This window comes from Dipodomys ordii, unplaced genomic scaffold (assembly GCF_000151885.1).
Source record: "Dipodomys ordii isolate 6190 unplaced genomic scaffold, Dord_2.0 Scaffold77, whole genome shotgun sequence".
Classification (NCBI taxonomy): Eukaryota; Metazoa; Chordata; class Mammalia; order Rodentia; family Heteromyidae; genus Dipodomys; species Dipodomys ordii.
In genome coordinates this window covers 5509626-5534550 of record NW_012267293.1, presented here as the reverse complement: position 1 = coordinate 5534550, position 24925 = coordinate 5509626, and the positions used below count along the sequence as shown (strand labels likewise).

At 45.0% G+C, this 24925-nt stretch overlaps 1 protein-coding gene, 1 long non-coding RNA gene and 1 pseudogene across 3 annotated transcripts; all 3 read right to left on the bottom strand.

Moving 5' to 3' along the window:
* Window positions 1-400: 400 nt before the first annotated feature.
* Window positions 401-7625, bottom strand: Sod2 (superoxide dismutase 2, mitochondrial). Of its 2 annotated transcripts, none has more exons than XM_013024558.1 (5): window positions 7549-7625; window positions 7113-7315; window positions 4097-4213; window positions 2766-2945; window positions 401-1570 (listed from the first exon to the last, which is right to left on the bottom strand). In XM_013024558.1, the coding sequence occupies exons 1-5, from the start codon at window positions 7569-7571 to the stop codon at window positions 1425-1427; spliced, it is 669 nt and encodes a 222-aa protein (XP_012880012.1). In that variant the 5' UTR covers window positions 7572-7625; the 3' UTR covers window positions 401-1424. The 2 variants fall into 2 exon arrangements, with proteins under 2 accessions (XP_012880012.1, XP_012880013.1); XM_013024559.1 differs by having other exon boundaries at window positions 2775-2945.
* A 1267-nt stretch (window positions 7626-8892) lies between these two features.
* LOC105991833 lies at window positions 8893-24839 on the bottom strand. The gene is made up of 3 exons (XR_001175374.1): window positions 24711-24839; window positions 19771-19846; window positions 8893-9068 (listed from the first exon to the last, which is right to left on the bottom strand). It is a non-coding gene; the product is annotated as an uncharacterized LOC105991833 (long non-coding RNA).
* Window positions 17575-18065, bottom strand: LOC105991832 (annotated as a pseudogene).
* Window positions 24840-24925: the final 86 nt, after the last annotated feature.

Below are 24925 nucleotides of genomic sequence, written 5' to 3'. Positions count from 1 at the left end.
AAATAAATGAGAGGGCTGGGAAGGTGGCTCAGTGGTAGAGCGCTTGCCTTGCATGCTCGAGGCCCTGAGTTCAATTCCTCAGCACCACATAAGCAAATAAAAGAAAAAAGCCGTTAGTGGTGCTCTGGCTCAAGTGGTAGAGCGCTAGCCTTGAGCTAAAGAACTGAGGGACTGTGCCCAGGCCCAGAGTTCAGGCCCCACGACCGGACCCAAAAAAAAAAATGAAATAAATGAGATTTTTAGAACTATAAAATAAGTCAGGAAATATCCAATTGATAGAATATTATTCAGCTCTTAAAGGTAATTAAGATGATGAGACATGAGGAAATGCTGAGCCACACAGTAGAGTCCCTGCTACACAGTGGTAGTACACATGTAAAAAGGACACAGGCACATCATAATTGCTGAATCACTTACTGGGGGAAGAATGTTCCCTTTATTGAAAAACAACATAAAGATGGTGTAGAGGCTATACACAAAACACACAAAAAAAATCACAAAGTACAGAATAAGTGAAAATGTCTTTGAAAGCAAACACTTCTCAAGGAGACACACTACTGGACTCCATCCCAAGATTAATTTGCCTCTACCAGATGCCACCTCATCCAGCCCAGGGCTGGATGAGAGGTACACTGAGAAGACTGAACGAAGGGAAAGCACTTAAGTGTGCCCAAATCTGCACTCTGAACACTTCTATTTCGCATATCCTTCTATGTTTGAAAGCAAGCTTCCTATTAAAGCTTTTTGTATTTCTACTTACAGAAAAATCCAGTCACACAATTATCTCCTCTCAATTAGCACTCAGGTTCTGAAGGATTGGTTTGTTCTGTGGTACTGGGGATAGAACCCATGGCCTTGCACATGTCAGGCAAGAGCTCTACAACTAAGTGACCTCCCCAGCCCGTTACATTTTTTTTTTAAGTGGCAAAATGGTGTTACCATGGGTACACGTGACCATAAATGAAGGCCATGGTGACGTCCAGCCCTAGCAGGACCAGGGATCTCTAGTAAAAAGGGCAATTCTTAAAAGAGAGGGGAAATGCTCCATTTTCTACATCACTGCTAAACAACTTAGGCAAAAGACTGGACTTTGTAAAACTGCAATACAATAGGAATAAGAAGGTTTCTTTACAGGCTTCAAAATACAAGGGTGGAAAAGGTTTGATGGTTTTATGATAACAGCTATAACCTCCTCTCAATAATGGCTCTCGAGAAAGTGTTCAGTCAAGACTAAATTACAGAGCTTTTACATTCTTAAAGAGTGGAGTAATAATGCAATTTTAAAATATGAAATTATGTATAACATTAATCAAAAATGTGGATAAGCAACATTAACAAATGCTATAATATTTATTAGTATATTTCATACTCTACTACAAAAATAGTCATAAAGAACTTGACACATTCAATACAATGATCGTGTTTTACTTTTTGCAAGCCATGTATCTCTGAGCTACATTCTCCCAGTTGATTACATTCCAGATGGCCTTCAGGTAGTCAGGTCTGACGTTTTTATACTGCAGGTAGTAAGCATGTTCCCACACATCAATTCCCAACAGTGGAATAAGGCCTGTCAGATAGAAAGGGAAAAGAGCAAAACATGAATTTGTCTCTCTCAACTTTTATTACTCTACACACAAAGTTACCCTCTACAAAATAATTTGTTTCTTACATAATTGGAAATCTGCTTAAGAATGGAAATTCGGACTAGGAAAGTGGCTCAGCGGTAGAGTGCTAGCCTACCATACATGAGGTCTTGGGTTTGAATCCTCCACACCACATAAGCAGAAAAAGCTGGAAGTGGTGCTGTGGCTCAAGTGGTAGAGTGCTAACCTTAAGATGAAGAGCTGAGGGACAGCACCCAGGCCCAGTTCAGGCCCCATGACAGGAAAAAAAAAAAAGAATGGAAATTCTTTTGTGCCAGTATTGAGGCTTGAACTCAAGACCCACACCCATTTGGCTTTTTCCCTCAAGGCTGGTGCTCTACCACTTAAGCCACACTTCCATTTCTGACTTGTTGCTGGCTAGTTATAGATAAGAGGCTCTCAGGTTCATCTGCCTGGGCTGGCTTTGAACCTTGAACCTCTAATTTCAGCCTCCTAAGTATCTAAGACTTAATTAAGCATGAGCTATCAGTACCTGGCTTCAGCGACATTTTTTTTTAAGTTTCAAATTCAATTAGGATCATGGGAACTTGCTGATCCTAGGCTAACATTTCAAAATCAAATAGCTTCATATACCAAAGAAACGCAGGAAGGCAGGAGTCTGGGGACCTGAGTTCTGATCCCAGCTTAACATAAATGTTCAGCAGAATAGAGAGAAAATCACAGGTTCCAAAGTCAGTCTCAATTTATACATTTTTCCTCTTTATCTTGCTATTTATCTACTATAGGCTTTAGGGTTGTTGGTTGGCTGGTATTTTTATTGTTTGGGGATTTTTTGCTTATTCAGGGGTTTGAACTCAGGGTATCATGCTTCATTTGGTTTACTTGTTTGGCTGGCGATACACCATTTGAGTCATGCCCCTAAGCCCAGCTTTTTGGATCCTGTTGTAGAAACAAAGTCTTGTGGGATTTTCTGCCAAGGCTCACCTTAAGCAGAACCCTTCAGATCAGAGCCTCTACTGGCATAAGCCACACGCTCCCATCAAGCTTTAGTTTTTTAAGTGCATGGTTGTTTGAATGGACACTAATTCTCTATAGAACAAACAAGGGTGAATGATCTACAAAATTATACATGCTTATTTTACAAAATATTGAGGAAACCTGTCGTTCCTTGCAGTGGATCCTGATTTGAACACGCAGCAATCTGGAGCTGTCCCCGCTCCTTATTGAAGCCAAGCCAACCCCACCCTGAGCCTTGGACACCAACAGACACCGCCGTCAGCTTCTCCTTAAACTTCTCAAAAGAGCCAAAGTCACGCTTTATGGCTTCTAACAGCTCCCCTATTGAAAAAAAAAAAAATATATATATATATATACACACACACACACACACACATATATATATATATATACACACACACACACACCAGATATAAACCATTATAAAATATTATATACATCAGGAAGCATCATCATCAATGGTATTCACCAGGCACTATGATGAAAATGATCTATACAACTTATGGGTAGGGATGGGAGGGGAAAAATTGGGAGAGCGAAGAAAGGGCTGACATCGTCCAAAAAGAAATGTACTCTTTACCTGACTTACGTAACTATAACTCCTCTGTACATCACCTTTAAAATAAAAAAATTTTAGGGGGGTGAACGGGGGTGGGAGTGGGAAGGGATGGGAAGGGATGGGAAGGGGAAACAAAGGAGGAGGCAACAATGCTTGATAAGAAATGTACTCATTATCTTGCCCATGTAATTGTAACTCCTCTATATGGTATTTTCACAATAAAAAAATTTTAAAGATAGAATCAAATTGAAGTTAAAAACCTGTATTTTCATCCTTCACTTTACATTTTGTTTTAATAAAAGGCACATTTACATAGCTTTTGCATAGACAAAATATATCCAATTCAACAATATGTATGTTTCAACAAAGAGTGGCTGAACTTGAGTTCAGCTCAAACTTCATATTTAGCTGAAAATTCCCTTCAGGACTCATTCTTTTTTTGGTTGGTTGTGGGGCTTGAACTCTGGGCTTGGGCGCTGTCCCTGCGCTCTTCAGCCCAAGGCTAGCGCTCTATCACTTAAGCCACAGCACCACTTCCGGTTTTCCATTGGTTTTATTGGAGATAAGAGTCTCATGGACTTTCCTGCCCGGGATGGCTTTGAACTGTGATCCTCAAAACTCAGCCTCCTGAGTAGCTAGGATTATAGGCGTGAGCCACTGGCACTTGACTCAGGATTCATTCTTTTACTATGCAAGTATGCACACTGAACATATTTTGTAAATCAAACTATAAATAACTATATTTAAACTGGAAAAAAAAAGGAAAGAAAAGAAAATCAGCTATTTCCTGAGAGTATAACTCAAAAGCAAATACATGCTTGGCATGCATGAGACCCTGGGTTCAGGGACCAATAAGAAAAAGAAAATCCTACTGTGCACAAAAACAGACATGGTGGCATAAGCATAGACCAACCTTTGGGTTCTCCACCACCATTAGGGCTGAGGTTTGTCCAGAAAATGCTGTGATTGATATGGCCCCCACCATTGAACTTCAGGGCAGGCTGAAGAGCTACCTGGGCCGTCACATCTCCTGAAATGTAAAAGGCACACATATTTTTTTTTTTAATTCTTGTTCTTATGGCAGGCACCACTGGCTCATGCCTGTAATCCTAACTGCTTAAGAGGCTGAAATCTGAGGACTGGGGTTTGAAGCCAGTCCAAGCAGGAAAATCCATGAGACTCTTATCTCTGATTAACCACCAAAAAGCTGCAAGTGGAGCTGTGGCTCAAAGTGCAGAGCAATAGCCTTGAGCAAAAGAACTCAGGGACAGTGCCTAGGCCCTGAGTTACAGGGGGGTGGGGGAGGGTGCGAGAAACACCTCTGAAATTCAACATTTTCTTTGGTTTCAGTTCAAGTTTTATTTCCTCAAATACAATAAAGTTAAAGTTAAGGCTGAGTGTGATGAGGCACACCTGTAATTTCAGCTACTCAGAGGCTTAGGCAAGATGGGCAGGAAAGTCCACAAGGCCAGCCAAAGCAACCTGAGACTCTGTCTCACAGAGAAAACCTCTTTTAATTAAAAAAAAAAAAAGAAGAGGGTCTGGGAAGGTGGCTGAAAACAATGGAGGGAGTAACAATGCTCAATGGGAAGTGTACTCCTTACCTTGCTCATGTGACTGTAACCCTCTGTATAGTATCTTTACAATAAAAAATTAAAATAAAATAAAATAAGCCAGAAGTGGCACTGTGGCTCAAATGGTAGAGTGCTAGCCTTGAGCTGAAGAACTGAGGGACAGCGCGTAGGCCCAGATTTCAAGCCCCATGACTGACCCCAAAAAAAGAGCTAGTGATATAGCTCAGGAGTAGAACACTTTTCCAGCTCAATGAAGCTCTGGGTTGGATTCCCCAAAAAGATTCCCCCCAAAAAAGGAAAAAAGTTAACAACTTCTAACTAAAAGTTGACTAAATTATGTTAGTAAAGTACGTGTGATGGAATCATGATGCTATTTTGCTTGTACATTTCTTTTTCCCACAAGTTTTAAACAGGAAATTTTAACCTTTGAGTAATTTCAAAAATATAATTTTGAAATAAAAGGTGGCTCTACAGGTACTCGTACAAATAAGCAATGGAGTATTATTATAATAAAATGTAAGGATTTTGTTCCATTGGCTCTCATTAAATAAAGGGGTTCTCAGGCCACAAGAACTGAGATTAAGATGATTTCACTTTTTTTCAGCACAGAGCCACGCCCCCAGTTGAGCTTTTCCAGTACTGAGCAGAGTTCCCAGGTGTCAGATGTTGTCTTGCAGGAAATACTTTCACAACTGGATATTCCCCAGCATCACCATGACCACATCCTTCAAACATTTGTTTACTGAATGAGAGCCTTTTCCCGTATCAAGATTCATCTGATTCTTGCAAGTAAATGTTCCAGAATGTGGTAACTTCCTCTTCTACTTGCTTAGCCATTTACCTAGATACAATCCTGCTGAAATACCACATGCTTCCACTAGATGTCCCTAGTCACTGTCTAAGAAAACCTCTAAATTTCACGTGCCTGAAATTCAGTAAACAAACCTTTAAAAAAACAAAAAGTCCTACTATGTGGCTTATGAAGCAATACAGACTCAAACACGGCTATCAATTATTTTCTTGTGCACACTGCTAACGGATTAAAAGGACAATATACAATTTTGCATAGACATTAAAACATCTAATTCCCTTATACATCTCCCTTCTGAGGTACAAACATAAGTCCACATACTACTAGTTGTGAGCTCTTAAAAAAAAAAAAAGTTAGGGCTGGGAAGGTAGCTCAGTGGTAGAGTGCTTGCCTTGCATGCATGAGGCCCTGGGTTTGATTCTTCAGTACCACGTAAGCAAAAAAAGCCAGAAGTGGCACTGTGGCTCAAGTGGTAGAGCACTAGCCTTGAGCTGAAGAGCTGAGGGACAGTACCCAGGCCCAGAGTTCAGCCCCCACGACTGGCAAAAAAAAAAAAGCCGGGAGCCGGTGGCTCACGCCTGTAATCCTAGCTATTCAGGAGGCTGAGATCTGAGGATCACGGTTCAAAGCCAGCCCCGGCAAGAAAGTTCGTGAGACTCTTATCTCCAATAAACCGCTAGAAAACAGGAAGTGGTTCTGTGGCTCAAGCGGTAGAGCGCTCGCCTTGAGCTGAAGAGCACAAGGACAGCGCCCAAGCCCAGAGTTCAAGCCCCACGACCCACAAAAAAAAAAAAAGTGAGCTCTATATTATATTGTAATTGAATTACCACTATCTGTGTTCCTACAAAATGGTACTTTTCCTTGTGAACTTTGACCCCTAAGTTAAATCAAGAAGTGTCAAGTCTAAAGGGGCCTGACGTGTTCCACAGCTCGCTAAAAGATTATCACAATGCTAACTCCAGCCTCTCTACCTCTCCCACACGGAGTAAATCCCCTTGCAAGGGGCAGCTCAGAGCAAACAGTGGGCATCTCCAAGTTTCCCAGGACTGTGGGAAACGCCCAGCACTCCCCTTCCCTCTCTCTGTCCCAGTGACCACTGCCTGCAATGCACCAGATTGGGGGGGAGGGGGGGAGAGCACCTGCCTCTCCCACTTGCTGCCCAGGCACCACGGCACTGAGTTGCTTACAGCCACAACTCAGCCCACTTCGGACGCCACCCAAGGGCACTTGTGTGACCCAGGCCGCCAGTGGACAGGCCTCTAAGCGCTCCCGCCAGCGGCTGGCAAACCTACCTTGAGGCCGGGCAGTCCCAAGAGCACATTACATAACCAGGCTGGATTTTAAACGCACACAGGCAACACCGAGCTTGTGTCGTGCACGGTCCTACAGCTCACCAGCGCTCCCGAGGGGTCACAGGAGGCTCGACTCCGCTGTTCTCTGAGATACTAAGGGGCCGTCCACCCGTCCACGCAAGGCTCACGGGCGGCCTTGGGTGCCTGGAAACCCGCGGGGTGTGCGGCGCTGCGGGTGGACCCGGCACCTACCCTTGGCCAGCGCCTCCTGGTACTTCTCCTCGGTGGCGTTCAGGTTGTTCACGTAGGCCAAGTGGTGCTTGCTGTGGTGCAGCTGCATGATCTGGGCGTTGATGTGCGGCTCCAGGGCGCCATAGTCGTACGGCAGGTCCGGGAGGCTGTGCTTCTGCCGGGAGCCCAGAGCGCCCAGGGCCGGGCCCAGGCTCCGGCCCGCGCTGGGAGACAGAGAGGCGGCGGGTCACCCGCCGCTCGGGAGCGCTCCGCGTCCGCGCACGCGCGCGCCGGGCGCAGTCCCCCGCGGCGTCCCCTGCGGGCCCACGGCGCCCACGGCCCTCCCCCGCCGGCCCTCGCCCGGGACCGGGACCGGAACCGCGCGCCCGCCAACGCCGCCGCCACGCGTCCCTCACCCCAGGGTCCGGGCCGAGGCCCGCCGCCGCCCGCCGCTCACCTGCTCGCCACCCGGTACCACATAGCGCCGCTTCCGACCCGCGGCCTCCCAGGGACACTAACCACCGTCCGCTCCGAGGCGCGCTTCTTAACCGCGGCGTCCGCGCCGCGCGCCAGGACCGCGCCGCCCCGCCCCGCCCCCTTCCCGCCGCGCCCAACGCGTGGGGGGCACCGCGGGGAAGTCGGGGCGTGTCCTGCCCGCCGCGGCCCCCACGCTGCCAGCCCGGACGACACTGGAAAGGGGACCGCAAGCTTGGCCGCGGTCGCGGCATCTCGGTGCCAACTTGTGGCGGCGCTCAGGCGCGTTTCCCAAAAGAGGGTCGGACCCTCCCCCGCTCGGAGTTGGTTCGGTCCGCAGGCCCCGCCCCCGCCCCGGCCCCGCCCCTCCTCCGGCCCCGCCCCGGCCCCGGCCCCGCCCGCCGGCCTCCCCGGGAAGCCGGGGTCTGTGGGCCGCGCTTCCCGCGCTCTCCTGCGGCCAGGGCGCCTCCCAGTCCTTTACTGGAAAAGTCCGCATGGCCTCAGCTCGCCCTCAGACCCCCCGGACCGTGCTTGGGGCCGGTGGGACCTAGCTGCTCGTCAGGACCGCCCGGCGAGGTGTAGGGCCAGGCCGAGCGTGGAGCCCTCTTGTCCCTGGTGACCTTGCTCTGCCAGCGAGCTGGCTCCGGGCCCGCCCGCCGCCCGCCCTGCCGGCTGCCACCGAGAATTCGGGGCTGCGCTGCAGAACCGGCCTCCATCTGTCTTTAATTTGCCCTTGGGATTCGTGGCGTCGACTCCAGGTGACAATGAACTCTCCCGAAGAGCGTACAGCTCGCGCACAGTTGATCAGTCGAACAGGATGGAACGCCAGGCTCACACTTTCCTGGTCAGCGGCGTGTCTGGTTCACAGGGACTTCTTTGAACCAGCTCGGGAGCATATAACGGAAATTACTTCCTGTGCTGTCTTTACAGTCCAATGAACTGTGAGTGGCCAATGGTTTCTAGACCACTTAAAAAACAATCCTGAATTGTGTGGCTTCTCCCTAAAAGCCGTGTCCTGCCAGTGACATGATCTGGGTCTTTATTGGATAGACCAATATCAAAGGAAGCAGAGAGCAGATGCTAGAGAGTTTTTAGTGCCCTCACCCACCCTTGGCTTTCCACCCAGGGATGACTTAGACGTCGGGTAATTGGAATGGAAGGTCAAATTGGGAGGAAAAAGACTCGTTTACAGACATCAGGAGAATGAAGTCCGGGTATGTGTTGGAGTGAAGAAGAAAAATCAAAATGAGCAGTATACTGCCCTAGCATGAACAAGGCCTAGGTTCAACTCCCAGCACTGTTTAAAAATAAAACAGAGAAGTTCAGGTTGAAACTTGTTTAATGGCTATCCTCAAAGGGTTAACATCAGTTCCAGGTAGTTGAAATACATGTAGCTGAGATCAAGCACTCCATTTTCTGGGTGTGGTAGACTGGCACTAATTCCATGAGACACAGGCAAGTTAGGAAGTGATGTATCACTCCCAGCAATACATACTGTGGCAACTGGAAAGAAAAAAAAAAACAGTTTGAAGGATGAAACAACAGAAGAACAATAAGAGAACAAAATGGAACCGTGACGTAAAATGAACCTAAACGATGTTATTGCCAAGCCTGTGAATCAACTAAAAGCTGGGACTACACACACACACACACACACACACACACACACTTTACATTTATGTCTGTGCTCTTTGATCTGAACCATTCTCTCTCGTTCCAGAAAAAAAAAAAATCTATGACAAAAGGCAAATTACCCCTTCAGACAGGCAATGCCAACTTTTTTTCTGGAAGATACCAGCCCCAAATCTTGGTACAGACCACCCACTTGTTTTGCTTCTCTCAGGTGGTAAAGTAATAACATCCCCAGAGACAAAGACAGAAGTAAGAGTCAATCAGGCCATATGTGTGACTTGGAACTCTTATTCATCCATATCTTTCTCAGGCCCAGCCTCTGGTTCTCCCTACTCAACATGAGGCCAATGTCTGTATACCTGAGGGTGGCTGAAGGCAGATTGAAGTGGTCTTCTCATGGCTGTCACGTAATATACCTTTCTCCGTGCTGCACCTTTTTTTTTTTTTTGTCATTGGTGGGGCCTGAACTGTGGGCCTGGACACTGTTCCTCAGCTCTTCAGCTCAAGGTTAACACTCTATCACTTGAGCCACAGCACCACTTCCAGCTTTTTCTGCTTATGTGGTGCTGAGGAATCTCTACCACTGAGCCACCTTCCCAGCTCCTACCTTATCTTTTTATTTGGCATAAGGGGGCAAGTGGCTGCATGTGATGTCCAAGGAACTCCTCCTAGAGTTCAGGCCTGGTGTCTAAAAACCTCATTTCAATAAGAGACAGACTGGTCAGAGTGGTTTAATGTACTTCTTGTTTCTATAGATGATTCTTTGGGACTTAATGTGACCCCTAGTAAATGCCCTCTAGAACAAGTAACACATATTGGAGTAGAGAATATCTCTTGTATCATAACTACCAAAAGCAGCATCCTGCCAGAATACTGCCTCAATTCTAGGAGCATCCAGCATTGATAGGTAGTTGGGGTATGGGAGCATCCAGCATTGATAGGTAGTTGGAGTATGGGAACTAAAGACATTTGTCATATTGAGGTCTTTTCTATTACGCTTAATAAACATGTTTTGTTTTCTTGTTGTTAGGTGGGATGGAAAGGAGTACTACATTCAAGTGGCCCAAAGGAAAACACTTGACTAGTTTTGTTCCAAATTCCTTCAGCCACCTCCAGGTGCCCTCTGCAATATCAAGGCACCATGACTGCTCATCTCCCCTACATAAATGTCCTATGGTTCCACAGCCATGCTGAGGTCCACCATGGTCTAGACGTTGATTGGAGGAAGCAACCAGTGGTGGATTGAGATGAAAGCATTTTGAGCTGGCTATTAATTATTCTCCTATTCCAGTAACTGAAGTCCAGCCAGTCTTAAACATAGGAGAGTCTATTATGTGTAGCATATGTGAAACAAGAAGTTACACCAGGGATGGCAGTCCTGGGAAGCCATCAGGAATGCCTGCTTCTCTGACTTAGAGTTACCTCATGATCCATTATAGCTTATCCAGGCAGTGGGGAGGAAAAGAGATTCTTCTAAGGATCCTTTGTAGTAGATTTACTAAGTCAATTCTACTCAGTGCTCATGGGCCCAAATTTAGGTACAAGTTTCTAGTTAACCGTAAGAGAGGCCAAGGAATATTTGATTTAGCTCTGCACATTTTTGGTCTGAAAACAATGAATTCTGTTAACTAAAGAGAAAATGAGTGAATTGAGAAATAGCAGTTTTGTGACATATTCTGAACAGCAATATTTCCACCTGCTTGGGCATAAGCACTGGTCATTAAAAGAATGGTATTAGCTACATTTCTTATTTTTCTTTTTCTTTGTATCACAAAACTTTGGCAGGAACCTAAAAGAGAACATCTGATATCCAGCATTGATCAAAATCTCGGAAGTCCATTCCCACTGCCACAATTCCTAATATTAAGAGTCCACAATATTTTTTTAAAAAAAACCTGTATTATAAATTCCTAAAGGACAAGATCCTTAAAATCAAAATCCTGAAAGATTACTATCCAGAATGTTGAAGTCCTAAAAGATGCAATTTGAAAAACCTCCATTTCTATGGAGGGGGGAGTGTTAAGCTTATATAAAAAGAGTAAAGTCTGGGCTGGGAAAGTGGCTCAATGGTAGAGCGCTTGCCTTTCATGCTTGAGGCCCTGGGTTCGATTCCTCAGCACCACATAAGCAGAAAAAAGAAGCCAGAAGTGGTGCTGTGGCTCAAGAGGTAGAGCTCTAGCCTTGAGCTAAAGAGCTGAGGGACAGCACCCAAGCCCAGAGTTCAGACCCCATGACCGACCCCCCCCAAAAAAAATAAAAGAGTAAAGACAAATTTAAGGGGAAGTAATTGGCTACAACATGTGACAAAAAAAATCAGTTTTTTCCATCTGTCTATATGGATATTCCTCACAGCTGGTGAAATATAGAAGCTTTTAATGATTTAAAGGTGACTTGAAACAAGAGCCACCCAGGGGACGAAAGGCAAATTCTGGGCCCTTAACCCATTACCCATTAAAAGCATGCTTTCAGCAACTTTGTCATAAGATACAAGATTGGGTAAACAAGGCTAGAATTTACAGATTATAAGCCCCTATGACTAGATCAAACAAAATCTAGTAAGTTTCAAGATGGCTGACTAAATGACACACAAAGATGAGGGGGAACTATAGTGAATAAAAGGATCTAAATAAGCTAGCCTTACTTGCTCTCAGTTAACTTGGCAATCACTAATTTTGGAGGTCACACAAGGGGGCAATACATTATTCGTTTCCCACGAGCTAACATGTCTGACATGCAGATTATGGTACTGGTTGCCCAGGTTAATTTGCAGAAACTTGTCCACTTTTGCTATGAATACTGACTCTAGGGCTTACAGTTATCTGATGGATAAAACAGGATAAAAGACTCCATATTATATCTGTCACTGAATCAGACTTTACTCAGCTCTGTATGTAGACATGTTGAGCATTTAAGGAAATTTTTGTCCATTATACAGGATTAAATTGGCCTGTTGTCTATCGGAACAGAAGTTTGTTTTTCCTACCCCACCCTTCTGCTTTCCCAGCAACTCAGGCACCTAAAGTCCCTCAACTAGAACATTTATGCAAGATGCTGATATTAGCAAGAGGAGAAACTCAAAGTTCCCAAGTTAAATCATCACTGTCAGTTAGCTTAAAAAACACATACACACACAAAAAGAAGACTGCTTGCCCCTATTTTGCAACCATGCTCATGACTAATGGATAAATTACCAAACTTTGCCACCCCATCCTGTAGCCTGATCCCCTCTCAATCACTGCTGTTTCCCTTCAGCCTAAGCGGAAGTCATCCAGCTCCAACTGAAATCCCAATATAGGAGCTTTGCTTGTCTTGTTTTATTTATTTATTTATTTTTATTTTTTTTGTTGGTCGTGGGGCTTGAACTCTGGGCCTGGGGGCTGTCCCTCAGCTCTTCAGCTCAAGGCGAGTGCTCTACCACTTGAGCTACAGCGCCACTTCCGGTTTTCTGGTGGTTTATTGGAGATAGGAGTCTCACGGTCTCTCCTGCCCGGGCTGGCTTTGAACCGCGATCCTCAGATCTCAGCCTCCTGAGTAGCTAGGATTACAGGCGTGAGCCACCAGCGCCCGGCTTGCTTGTCTTGTTTTATTTAATACATGGCTTGTTCTCAGGCAGTTTCCTTGCCATAAAATCCTACTGTCAATATTACATTTGCTTAAAGAAGCCAGCAAATAACTCACTGACAGGAAAATAATGGTGTATATGACTGGACAAGAAAACACACCCAATTTGGCATCTCACTCACCAGTACCATTTCTGTGGTCTAGGTAAGAGTAAGTATGGACTGGAACTCACACTCCAAAAGATTGAATTTAACCCTGCCTTGTTTGTAGGCAGTTCAAGTTTTGAAACTTCCCCCCTCCTCCTGCCCCTATAACTTCCCAACTTTTTGCTGTCTCTTCAATTTCTGATTGGCATTCTGTTTCGTATCTTGCATAGAACATGGGTCATTACTTTTGGACCTGAAGCTTGGTATTACTCCCCTGTTCTGACCATGGACCATTTGTCCCTTGTAATACATTTGTCTCTCAAACCTCAGTGAAGCCCTAGATTCTTTTTTTAGCCCTAGATTCTTAAGAGTTTCCTTTGACTGCCAATCTGACTCTTCCCACCCTAGTTTATAGTATAATCACACTGGCAGTGAACTGTGGAAACCATAACAAAATGGAGGGTTTAGAAAGGTTTTTCTGGGCTGGGAAGGTGGCTCAGTGATAGAGTGCTTGCCTTGCATGCATGAGGCCCTGGGTTTGATTCCTCAGCACCGCATATGCAGAAAAAGCTGGACATGGCATAATGGCTCAAGTGGTAGAGCACTTGCCTTGAGCTGAAGAGTTGAGGGACAGTGCCCAGGCTGAGTTCAGGCCCCACAACCAACCAAAAAAAAAAGAGAAAGGTTCTATATTTAAAATCCAGGGGCTGGGAAGGTGGCTCAGTGGTAGAGCGCTTGCCTTGCATGCCTGAGGCCCTGGGTTCGATTCCTCAGCACCACATAAGCAAAAAGAAAAAAAGCCGGAAGTGGCACTGTGGCTCAAGTGGTAGAGCGCTAGCCTTGAGCTGAAGAGCTGAGGGACAGCGCCCAGGCCCAGAGTTCAGGCCCCACGACAAAAAAAAAATCCAGCAGATCTCTCTGTAAGATCCCTCATTAAAGACTTAATGGAGAAAAGGCATTAAGGAAATGAGAGGGATGGAAAGGTGGCTTAGTGGTAGAGTGCTTGCCTTGCATGCATGAGGCCCTGGGTTCAATTCCTCAACACCACATAAGCAGAAAAAGCCGGAATTGGCTCTGTGGCTCAAGTGGTAGAGCGCTAGCCTTGAGCTGAAGAGCTTTAGGATAGTGCCCAGGCCCAGAGTTCAGGTCCCAGGATTGTCAAAAAAAAAAAAAAAAAGTGGCTCAGTGGTAGAGTGCTTGCCTTGCATTCATGAGACCCTGGGTTTGATTCCTCAGTACCACATAAACAACAGAAAAAGCCGGAAGTGGCACTGTGGCTCAAGTGGTAGAGCACTGGCCTTAAGCTGAAGAGCTCAGGTTCAAGCCCCTTGACCGACAAAAAAAAAAATTACTAATGGGACTATGGAAGCATTGAGTATTCCCTTGAGCCAAATAAAGGAGATTGGCGTTTGTTATTGAGGCAGGGTCTTACTGCTTCAAATTCACAATCTTCCTGAGTGACAGGATTATAGTTGTGTGCCAGCATTTATGGTTAGTTTTTACAGACAAAAAATTGAAGAAGGGGGGCTGGGAAGGTGGCTTAATGGTAGAGTGCTTGCCTTGCAAGCATGAGGCCCTGGGTTCGATTCTTCAGTACCACATAAGCAGAAAAAGCTGGAAGTGGTGCTGTGGCTCAAGTGGTACAGAGCTAACCTTGAGCTGAAGAGCTTAGGGACAGCGCCTAGGCCCAGAGTTCAGGCCCCACAACCAACCAAAAAAAAAAAAATTGAAGAAGGCAAAAATGTAAAGTGGACTGGTGTTTCAAAACTATTATTCTTGGAAAAGAGATCTTTTCAGCTCTTCATTAACTGCCTCGCTTTTATTTTGCCTCCTTGTTCAAAAGGCAGTAACTCCACAATAAAAGATTTACATGGTAGTGAAGAGGAAGAAATTTCAAAGAAAAAATTTAAAAACAATGACAACTCACTAGTGAAATGGAGGAGGTGATTTATAAGCAGCTGAATGAATCAAAAGGATTCAAATAACTAACTGAGCTCAAAGAAAATTCAAAGAAACAGATGGATGAAATAAAGAAGGCAATGCAGGATATGAAAGAGGAATTCAATTGACATGGAAATCCTAAAAAAGCAAATTGTAGTCTTATGAGATCTCAATAGGTCAAACTAAAAAGAAGAAAAACTCCATTGAAAGTTTGATGAATAGAAAACAGGATGTCAGATAAATGAGAGGTATTAGAGCAATCATTTAGATATTGAAAAATCACTAAGAAAATAGATGGATTTACAAGACTGTAGGATACAATCTCAATACTAAACCTATAAATCATGGGAGGGAGGAGGGGAGAAGGGGGAGGGGGAAGAGGAGGAAGAAAGGGGGAGAGGAAAGGGAAGGGAAGGAGAAGGGAAAGGAGGAAGAGGAGACACAGACTGAAGGCATAGATAACCTACTGAAGAAAATAATAGCAGAAAACTTCCCCAACCTTGGAAAGAGAGGGTCATCGAAGTAGAGGTTTATAGAACACAAAACAGGAAAGATCAGAGAAGAAACACCCCTATATTGTAGTTAAAAGATCAAATACAAAGATCAATGAATACTGAAAGCTTCACTTTGTAAAGATATGGCTTGGTGGTAGAGAGCCAACCTCACAAGTATGAGGCCTTTAGTTTAAACCCCAATACCACCAAAAGAAAGGAAAGGAGGGAGGGATGGAGGAAGGGAGGGTAAGGAGGGAGAGGAAGGACAGAACAAAAGAACAAAAAGAAAGGTGGAGACCAGGATTTCACCAGGCTAAGGTAAACATCTAAGGAAGCCTAATAAAGGCAGAAAAGAGCAATGGATAAAAACAAGTTATCACGTTCCTGTAAGGAAGAACAGGGCTGCTTTTTTCCCCACTCACCATAAAGGGTCATGGCTAATACCCCCATGATAAAGGATAAGTCAGCAAGAGAAATGCATAACAAATTGTTTATTTTTGGTTCTAGGAGTAGAGTTCAGGTCTTCACACATGCTAAGGATGTAGCTAGACTGCATCCCAGTTCTCATTATAAATTTATTGAAGTACATAAGTATAGGGATCTTAAAAATACCAATTCCAAGGGAGTCCCATCTGGTTGGCACCTAAATGGTCTTCGTAGGGGAAAGGTAAGTGGAGTCTATAGGCAAAAGTCAAGCATGAGTTCTTGATGTGAATCAACTCAGAACACGCAGTGACCTCTCTGGGTCTGGTGTATGCTATAAATCTTCCTCTGTGACATGTTAAGTCCTTCTTGGCTAGGGAAAGAAGACTGAAGATAACTGTGCTCTTCTTTGGTGGCATAGTCTTTGTGCCTGGAAGGAAACATCATGGAACGCCTGTCTCTGTGCTTTGGAAGAGAGAGGATCAAAGAGAGATCAGAGATTCTTTGGTTATGAGAATGTTTTTCTAGTTCAGAATATCAAAGTGCCACACATTGGAATCCCCTCCCCTTCCTTCCTTCTTTTTTTGGTGGTACTGAGATTAGAACTGAACTCATGCTTATAGGGCAGGTACTCTACTGTCGCGACCGCCTCGACCCGCAAGGATGACGCGACAACAGGTCCTTCTTTCAGACGGTTTATTCAGGACCTTATTTACAGCTTCTTTTCTCCTACTTCTCTCCTGCCCGCTTCTTCCTTCTTCTTCCTGCTTCTCCTCCCCATCCGCCCCCGCGCTCCCGGTATAAGCCTCCTGGATGGCCAATCCTGAAGCGCCATGTGGCATATACCGATAGGGCTGCAAACACGGAAGCAAACTAGGAGCCAAGTCATAGCCATATAAGGAGTTGTTTTTTACAGAGAGCACTCATCACCAGGAAGACGGAAGGCGGGAGCCCGCGCCATCTTAGGTCGCAGCGGCACCACGCGGCCCTGCCATTTTTGCTTTTGCAGCCGTCTTTGGTCGCGGCTCCCGCAGCTCTCCACACTCTACCACTTGAGCCACTACACCAGCCTGTTTTTGCACTTGTTATTTTTGGCTAGGGTATCACTTTATATCCAGGCTACTACTGCAGCTTTCTATCTGTGCTTCCCAGAGTCACAGGGATGACAGGCACAAGGCACTGTGCCTAGTCATTAAGCTTCTTCACTAATGTGACATTGGTTGAAATGGAGTCTTGTGAACTTTTCTGTTGAGATAAGGCATTGACATTCCATCCCCAGATCTTCGCCTCCAAGTAGTTAGGATTGGAGGACTGTAGGTTTCCTAACAAGTACTTGCAGAAGGCATCTGCATGGACAATATTAAAACAATAATCCACCCAAAGTCCAGTAGTGTTCTGTCAGAAGTTTAGATTTGTGCTGGGCACTGGTGGCTCATGCCTGTTATCCTAGTTACTCAGGAGGCTGAGATCTGAGGATTGCAGTTCAAAGCCAACCTGGACAGGAAAGTCTGTGAGACTCTTATCTCCAATTAACCACCAGAAGATCAGAAGTGGTGCTGTGGTTCAAGTGGTAGAGCACTCGCCTTGAGCTGAAGGGCTCAGGGACAGTGTTCAGGACCACAGTTCAAGCCCCATGAATGACAAAAAAAAAAGTAGTTTAGATATGCAATCTTCAGTGGTAAAATTAGCAATTTGTCAATAAGCATGTAACTTTTTTCCAAAATTATGTATTTCTTTATAAATAAACATTACAATATGAACTATAGAAAATGCCAAGGTTCCAAATATTCTGCTTCTGAAGGATACCTTGGGCTCTCCTTTAAAGCATTCAGTTTAATCACAGGGCTTTAAGAACATCTTTGCTTTTCTTGGTTTTATGTTTCCATTTTCATGTTCTTCATAATTGGTATGATCCCACTTCTTGGTGATTTTTTTCCAACTGTGTTCACCAAGGTTTCATATCTTCTGGTCATTTCTTCATCGGACACATCAAATTGTTCCATCTTCCTCTTCCTCTTCTGCTTTGTTCTTAGCATTCATCTGATGCATTAATTTCTCAACTTCAGGATTAAATCCTCTGAATGACCTTCTTCCATACAGAAGATCTTCATGTGACAAGAAACTCTGCTATTCTAATATGAAACCCTCTCTTTAAGCTCTGGCAAATCCAAATACGAGTGTTCTTCACTAATGATCTTTTCTTCCTCTTCTAGTTGTTTCTTGGTTTCTGAATCCAATCCCCTTCACATGAACTTCATGTGCAGCAGGTTCTTGGACAATTTGGTCTTGTGTTTGGACACCATGCTGGCTCTAGATCCAACTACAAACCCCCAGCAAGCATATGACTTTTTAATGTACTATATTGTGAGATTATGGGTTTTCATTTCTTATTTTTAAAAATTACAAGGTTGGCTGGGAAGGTGGCTTAGTGGTAGAGTGCTTGCCTAGCATGCATGAAGCCCTGGGTTCGATTCTTCAGTACCACATAAACAGAAAAAGCCAGAAGTGGCACTGTGGCTCAAAGTGATGAGTGCTAGCCTTGAGCAAAAAGCTCAGGGACATGGGCTGGGAAGTTGGCTCAGTGGTAGAGCGCTTGCCTTGCATGCCTGAGGCCCTGGGTTCGATTCCTCAGCACCACATAAGCAAAGAGAAAAAAAGCCGGAAGTGGCACTGTGGCTCAAGTGGTAGAGCGCTAGCCTTGAGCTGAAGAGCTGAGGGATAGCACTCAGGCCCAGAGTTCAGGCCCCACAACCGGACCCCCCCCCAAAAAAAAAAAGCTCAGGGACAGTGCCCAGGACCTGAGTTCAAGACCCAGAACTGACAAAAAAAATTAAACTAAAAAATAAAAATTACAAGGTATTTCACCAAGGTGTTCCATCTGACAAGGCTTTACCTATGGTTTATCAGGTTAAACAGACTTAACAAGCATTAGTATATTGAAGTGCAATTCTCTGCTACCCCCTTTTTTTCCTTTTAGCTCAATATGAGTGCTCTACCACTTGAGCCACAGTGTCACTTCTGGTTTTCTGGTGGTTAATTGGAGCTAAGAGTCTCATGGACTTTCCTGCCCAGGCTGGCTTTGAGCTGGAATCCTCAGATCTCAACCTCCTGAGTAGTTAGAATTACATGTGTGAGCCACAGGCACCAGCCTTGATTTTTTTTTTTTTTGGTTGGTTGTAGAGCTTGAATTCAGGGCATGGATGCTATCCTTGAGCTTTTTCAATCAAGGATAGCACTCTACCACTTTGAGCCACAGAACTACTTACAGTTTTTTAGTTGTTAGTTGGAGGTAGAGTCTCACAGACTGGGCTGGCTTTGAACCAGAATCCTGAGATCTCATTCTCCTGAGTAGCTAGGATTACAGGCATGAGCCACTGGCCCCCAGCTACCCTTGAATTTTTTATGTAGCTGGGTCTGCTTCTTATAAAAGTTTGGTTTTCTGGAAGCAAATATTGGTTTTCAAATGTTTGCATTACCATACTGCTAATAATGTGGGCTTTGTGTGTCATAATATAAAAACCACAGCAATAGAGCATATTGCCATAGGACCTTTAAAAGATGTGGCCCAGTATGCTGGCCTGTTGCCATGTTCTTCAGCTTGTACGTTATGTAACTGCTGCTCTTTTCTGACTGTGTAAGTTAGAATGTGCTTGGCTATGTGTACAAGGAAACATGACAGACAGTGGTTTTAAATGAGGAATTTTCCATTTTACTTAATAAAAAGTCCAACAACTAGCAATCACTGGTATGCCTGGAAACTCACGCAGTGAAGTCAGCTGTGGTCCAGGGACTTTCCAACCTTGAGTCAGCATTCTCGGCAGCCTGATTTGATTTTCCAATATCATGTAATCCTAGGGTTCAGTGGCTCTTGTGGCCAAGAATCACAGCCTTCCTAAGTCTACTAAGAGGCAATAAGGCAGGCCTGGCAGGGCATAGCAGCATACACCTATAATCCTAGCATTCAGAAAGTAGGCAGTAGGGTTGTGAGTTTGAGGCCAGACTGTATACCTCTCATCTATCAGAAAGGGAAGTCTTCCTCAGCATCCTAGAGAGGCTTCTTGTGGTCCCAGCCAGAGCTGTTCACCTGAGCAACAGATTGAGCAACACTATTTGGTAAAGATGATACTCACGGGCTGGGAAGGTGGCTCAGTGGTAGAGCGCTTGCCTTGCATGCCTGAGGCCCTAGGTTTGATTCCTCAGCACCACATAAGAAAAAAGCTGGAAGTGGCGCTGTGGCTCAAGTGGTAGAGCGCTAGCCTTGAGCTGAAGAGCTGAGGGACAGTGCCCAGGCCCAGAGTTCAGGCCCCACTACCGGACCCAAAAAAAAAAAAAAAAAAGATGATACTCACCCTAACTTTAGGTTTTAATCCTCCTCCTTTCCTTCTCACTTTCCTTTCTCTTCTCTCCTTCTCTCTTTCTGCCTGTCTGTCTCTCTCTCTTTCTTGTAGTGGGGCTTGGTTTAAACTCAGGACCTTAAGCTCCTGCTTGATTTCTTGCTCAAGGTTGGTGCTCTACTCCTTGAACCTTACCCTTAAAGGTTCTTATCAGGGCCATAGCCATAGTGTTAGAAATAGGGAGAGCAGCATCAGTGGTCACATGAAGAGGAACATAGGGGGTGATGCTGGCACCTGGTAGGCTGGGCTAACAAAGGCAATTGAAAAAAAGAAGTACTTTTAGACTCATAAAAAAAGATTTCTTTTTGGCTGGGAAGGTGGCTCAGTGGTAGAGTGCTTGCCTTGTGTGTATAAGGCCTTGGGTTCAATTCCTCAGCACCACATAAGCAGAAAAAATTGGAAGTGGTGCTGTGGCTCCAGTGGTAGAGTGTTAGCCTTGAGCAGAAGAGCTAAGGGATAGTGCCCAGGCCCAGAGTTCAGGCCCCACGACCCCCCCAAAAAAATACTCTTTTTGACATAGAAGACTCATTTTGTCTGCCTCAAATCCCAATATCATGCTTGACAAGAAACATTGTTTTAGCTAGGTATGGTGGCTGTACCTGTAAACTTTTTTTTTTGGGGGGGTCCAGTCGTGGGGCCTGAACTCTGGGCCTGGACACTGTCCCTCAGCTCTTCAGCTCCAGGCAAGCGCTCTACCACTTGAGCCACAGTGCCACTTCTGGCTTTTTCTGCATATGTGGTGCTGAGGAATTGAACCCAGGGCTTCATGCATGCAAGGCAAGCACTCTACCACTGAGCCACCTTCCCAGCCCCATTTTTTTTTTTTCCGCACCTGTAATCTTAAAATCTGGAGGCTGAGTTTGAATCTAGCCTGGGTAACACAGCAAACTTGTGAAGGGAGAAGAGGGAGAGAGGGGAGGAGAAAGGGAAGTAGGGAGGGAGGGAGGAGAGCTGGCTCATACTAGTGGGTAATTCGCCCCCTTGTCTGAAGATAGTAGGACCCAAAATCAAGGCGCTGTCAGCCAGAACATGGCTCCCAGCAGGGCACTGCACAGTCCCCCGGCTCAGGTGGGAGGAGCGGCAAGGCCCAGCTGCTCTCACCCCACTTTCAGAACTGAGACATTTGTTGCTTAGGTCACTCAGTCCATGGTACTTCGTTGAGGCAGCTAGATGAGCTAAATGCTTCCTATTCATATCTTACGGATTCTTAAATCAATGTAGAAAGAATTTAAGTTATAGGACAAATATTAAAGACCGATTTATTTTACATAAGTGTAACTTAACAGTGGGTGAAAGTTATGACAGGAATTCCATTACACTTGATACCTTATTTGAAATGATATGTTGAAGCTGACTGGATATTGATTCTAAGATATTGCAGTAGGCTTCACCCGCTATTCAATCCATATTTATTGCTTATAGACTTACAAAGTTTTTCTGTAATACTTTTGTTAGTATTGGTAGGTTTGATTAGGACACTTTCCCCGGTATTTTCTGGAAGTTAGAGGTTATTCTATGAAGCTTGAAGCTTTGGCTCAGATGACCGACCACCAGATGGCTCCACTACAAGATGTGCTCTCTTCACAATGACAAAAAAGCCCCAAACATAAAAGATCGAAGTCCATTTTGTTGCTTGTTTGATGAATTCTGAAATGCACACCTGGGTAACCAGGATACAGAGCGTATCCATTTCTCCCCCAAAGTTCTCTTATTTTCCTTTGTCTCTTCCTCTCCTAGCCAACTTCTACTCTGAAATCTACCCGGAGGATGTTTTGTCTTTTCTCCTAAATCCTGTTGGTGTGCCCAACCAAAATATTACTCTGTGTTCAAGCACAAAATCACTCATCTCCCCTAAGAGTAGAAACAGTTAATTCTCCAAAAAGTCCTGAATATTTTTAGCAGGAAATGTAATTTAGGAAACTAAGATGTGGATACTGGGTGCTCATTTCTACTAGGGGACCAAACTCCTGCGTTATCTGGAACAGTTCTCACCTGAAAGTCCAGTACCCCTGGAAAACCCTTCCATTTCTGGCAAGCAGGGACAGCTGTTCACCGTCACTTCTAAGCCCTTCAGTACACAGAACTTGGACATTAAAAAAGGTTTTATTTTTCAAACAGCATATTTTAATTGTACAAAATGAGTTTCATTATGACTGGTTGTGTATGTGTTGGCACTAGTCTTGAACTCAAGGCTTTGTACTTTTGTGTGGCTTTTCACTCAAAGCTGATGCTCTAGCACTTGAGCCTTACCTCCACTTCTGGGTTTTTATGGACTTTTCCCAGTCTAGCTTTGAATCCTGAATACCTGCCTGAGTAACTAGGATTACAGATGATGTAAGCCACTAGCACCTGGTTTGTCTATTTGTTTTTGCTGGTCCTGGGGCTTGTACTCAGGGCCTGGGCACTAGAGCCACAGCGCCACTTCTGGCTTTTTCAAAGTAGTTTATTGGAGATATTTCATGGGTTTTTCTGGCTTCGAACTGCAATCCTCAAAATTCAGCCTCCTGAGTAGCTAGGATTAAAGGTGTATGCCACTGGCACCCAGCAACATGTCATTTTCATAGATGCATATAATATGCTTTGATCATACTCTTTCGTTATCCTCTCTTGCCCCTTATCCAGGCATTTTAGGACACTTAATCTTTAAAATCATGTGTCCATGGCAAAGCACTTGTCTAGCATATAAATGGACCCAGATTCAATCCTCAGCACTTAAAAAAATATTTACAAATTATAATTATAAACCAAGCCATCAGTGGCTCCCAACCATAACTAACTACTCGGACCTTCAAGATCAGTCTGAGTCCAGCCCAGGCAAAAAAAGTTTGCTAGAGAGCCTGACAGAAACAATAGTAGTGCAGCTCAAGTGGTAGGCTTTAGCAAACACAAGGGCCAGCGTTCAAACCCCAGCATATTGCTTAAAAAAAAAAAATCATATGTGGGCTGGGAATGTGGCTCAGTGCTACAGTGCTTGCCTAGCATGCATTAAGTCCCACGTTCGATTCCTCAGTACCACATAAACTGAAAAAGTTGGAAGTGGCACTGTTGCTCAAGTGGTAAAGTGCTGGCCTTGAGCAAAAGCTCAGGGACAATGCCCAGGCCCTCAGTTCAAGCCCCAGGACAAGCAAAAGAAAAAAATCACATGTCCCAATTAATATTTTGAATTTAATTTTTTTTATTTTTTTTTCCCGTTGAACTTCTGTGGTCTTTTATGTATCTAATTTTTTATTGTTTATTGGCAAGTCTTTATTTTTTTTAATTTAATTTTTTTTTGTGAACATACTGTACAGAGGGGTTACAATTACATGGGCAGGATAATGCATACATTTCTTACCAAGCATTATTGGCAAGTCTTTATACAAAATAACATTAAAATACTTGTGCTACAATGTAAACATAGCAATAATATTACTATATCACTGGTTTAAACACTTGAGTTGAAACCAATTTGACTTAAGAGTTGATATGTTTCAACTGGCTTTCCACTCTGGGGCTTGTTTCCTTTTCAGTAAATAAAACCTTAAATTTAGACAAGTCTTGCTTTCATTCTCTCTCTCCCTTCTCTTGGGAGCCAACTATATTAAATTTCTACATCCTTCCAATCTTCTCCCAGTGTACATGTTATCTACTTCAGCACCGTGCTTTATTCACTTAATCAAGGACTCTTTCCAAAGCAATACATAATTATTTTCTTCATTGGGTGTCTATATCTAAAAAGCTGCCAGGACGCCAGTGGCTCACACCTATGGAGGCTGAGATTTGAGGATCATGGTTCAAAGCCAGCCTGGGCAGAAAAGTCCTATCTCCAGTCTAATCTCCAGTTAACCACCAGAAAACTGGAATTGGCATTGTAGCTCAAGTGATAGAGCACTTGCCTTGAGCTGCAGAACTGAGGGACAGTGCCCAGGCCCAGAGTTCAAGCCCCACGACGGACAAAGGAAAAAAAAAACTTTTTACACTTTTGGGGCTATTTCCACACTTTTGTTGTGACAGCACTTCAAGGAGTAACCTTGTTTTACATACACTCCATTTGTGGCGGTGCATCTTCGGTACAAGGCGAAGCTTAAAGGAGAAATCGCAAGGTATCATTCTGTGACACCACAGGGATTCAACAGCCTTCCATTCCGAGAGGGCAACGTAATTTCAGTGTGCATTTCCACGGTAGGCGGGGCTCAGCATCCTTTCCTTTTCTGTTTGGCCGGTTGTGGGGCTTGAACTCAGGGCCTGGGTGCTGTCACTGCGCTCTTCAGGTCAAGGTGAGCGCTCTACCCCTTGAGCCACAGCGCCACTTCCGGGTTTCTGGTGGTTTATTGGAGATAGGAGTCTCACGGACTTTCCTGCCCGGGCTGGCTTTGAACCGCGATCCTCGGATCTCAGCCTCCTGAGTAGCTAGGATGACAGTGAGCCACGGGCGCCCGGCCAAGCATCCTTTCTTCATTACGGACCCGCGCTTTCTCCTTCTGAGGCTGCTTCCCATCCTCCCCTTCGGCACCTTTCCTCTCCGACCTCTCCGGTGAGCCCGTTACACACTCACTTTGCACCGCGATTCCTCACCTCGAATCCCAGCCCGGTCGGTCGCCGCCCTCCAGTTCCGGAGCCGCCGGGTAGGAAGGACCACCCGCCCAGAGCGCTCCGGCCCGGCCCGGCCCCGCGCGGGACGACGACCGCCGTCTCTAGCTTCGGGCGGACAGTTCGACTCACAGAAGAGACTAAACCCTCGCCACGGCGAGCTGCGGCGACGCAGCGCCCCCCTCCAGCGGGGCGAGCCC

Excerpts from the sequence above, each read along its gene's own strand:
- Sod2 (XM_013024558.1), bottom strand. The coding sequence starts at position 7,571 with ATGTGGTACCGGGTGGCGAGCAG. Across the intron at positions 7,316-7,548 it reads TGGTACCGGGTGGCGAGCAG|CGCGGGCCGGAGCCTGGGCC; the intron begins GTGAGCGGCGGG and ends TCTGTCTCCCAG. Across the intron at positions 1,571-2,765 it reads TCCACTGCAAGGAACGACAG|GCCTTATTCCACTGTTGGGA; the intron begins GTTTCCTCAATA and ends TCTATCTGACAG.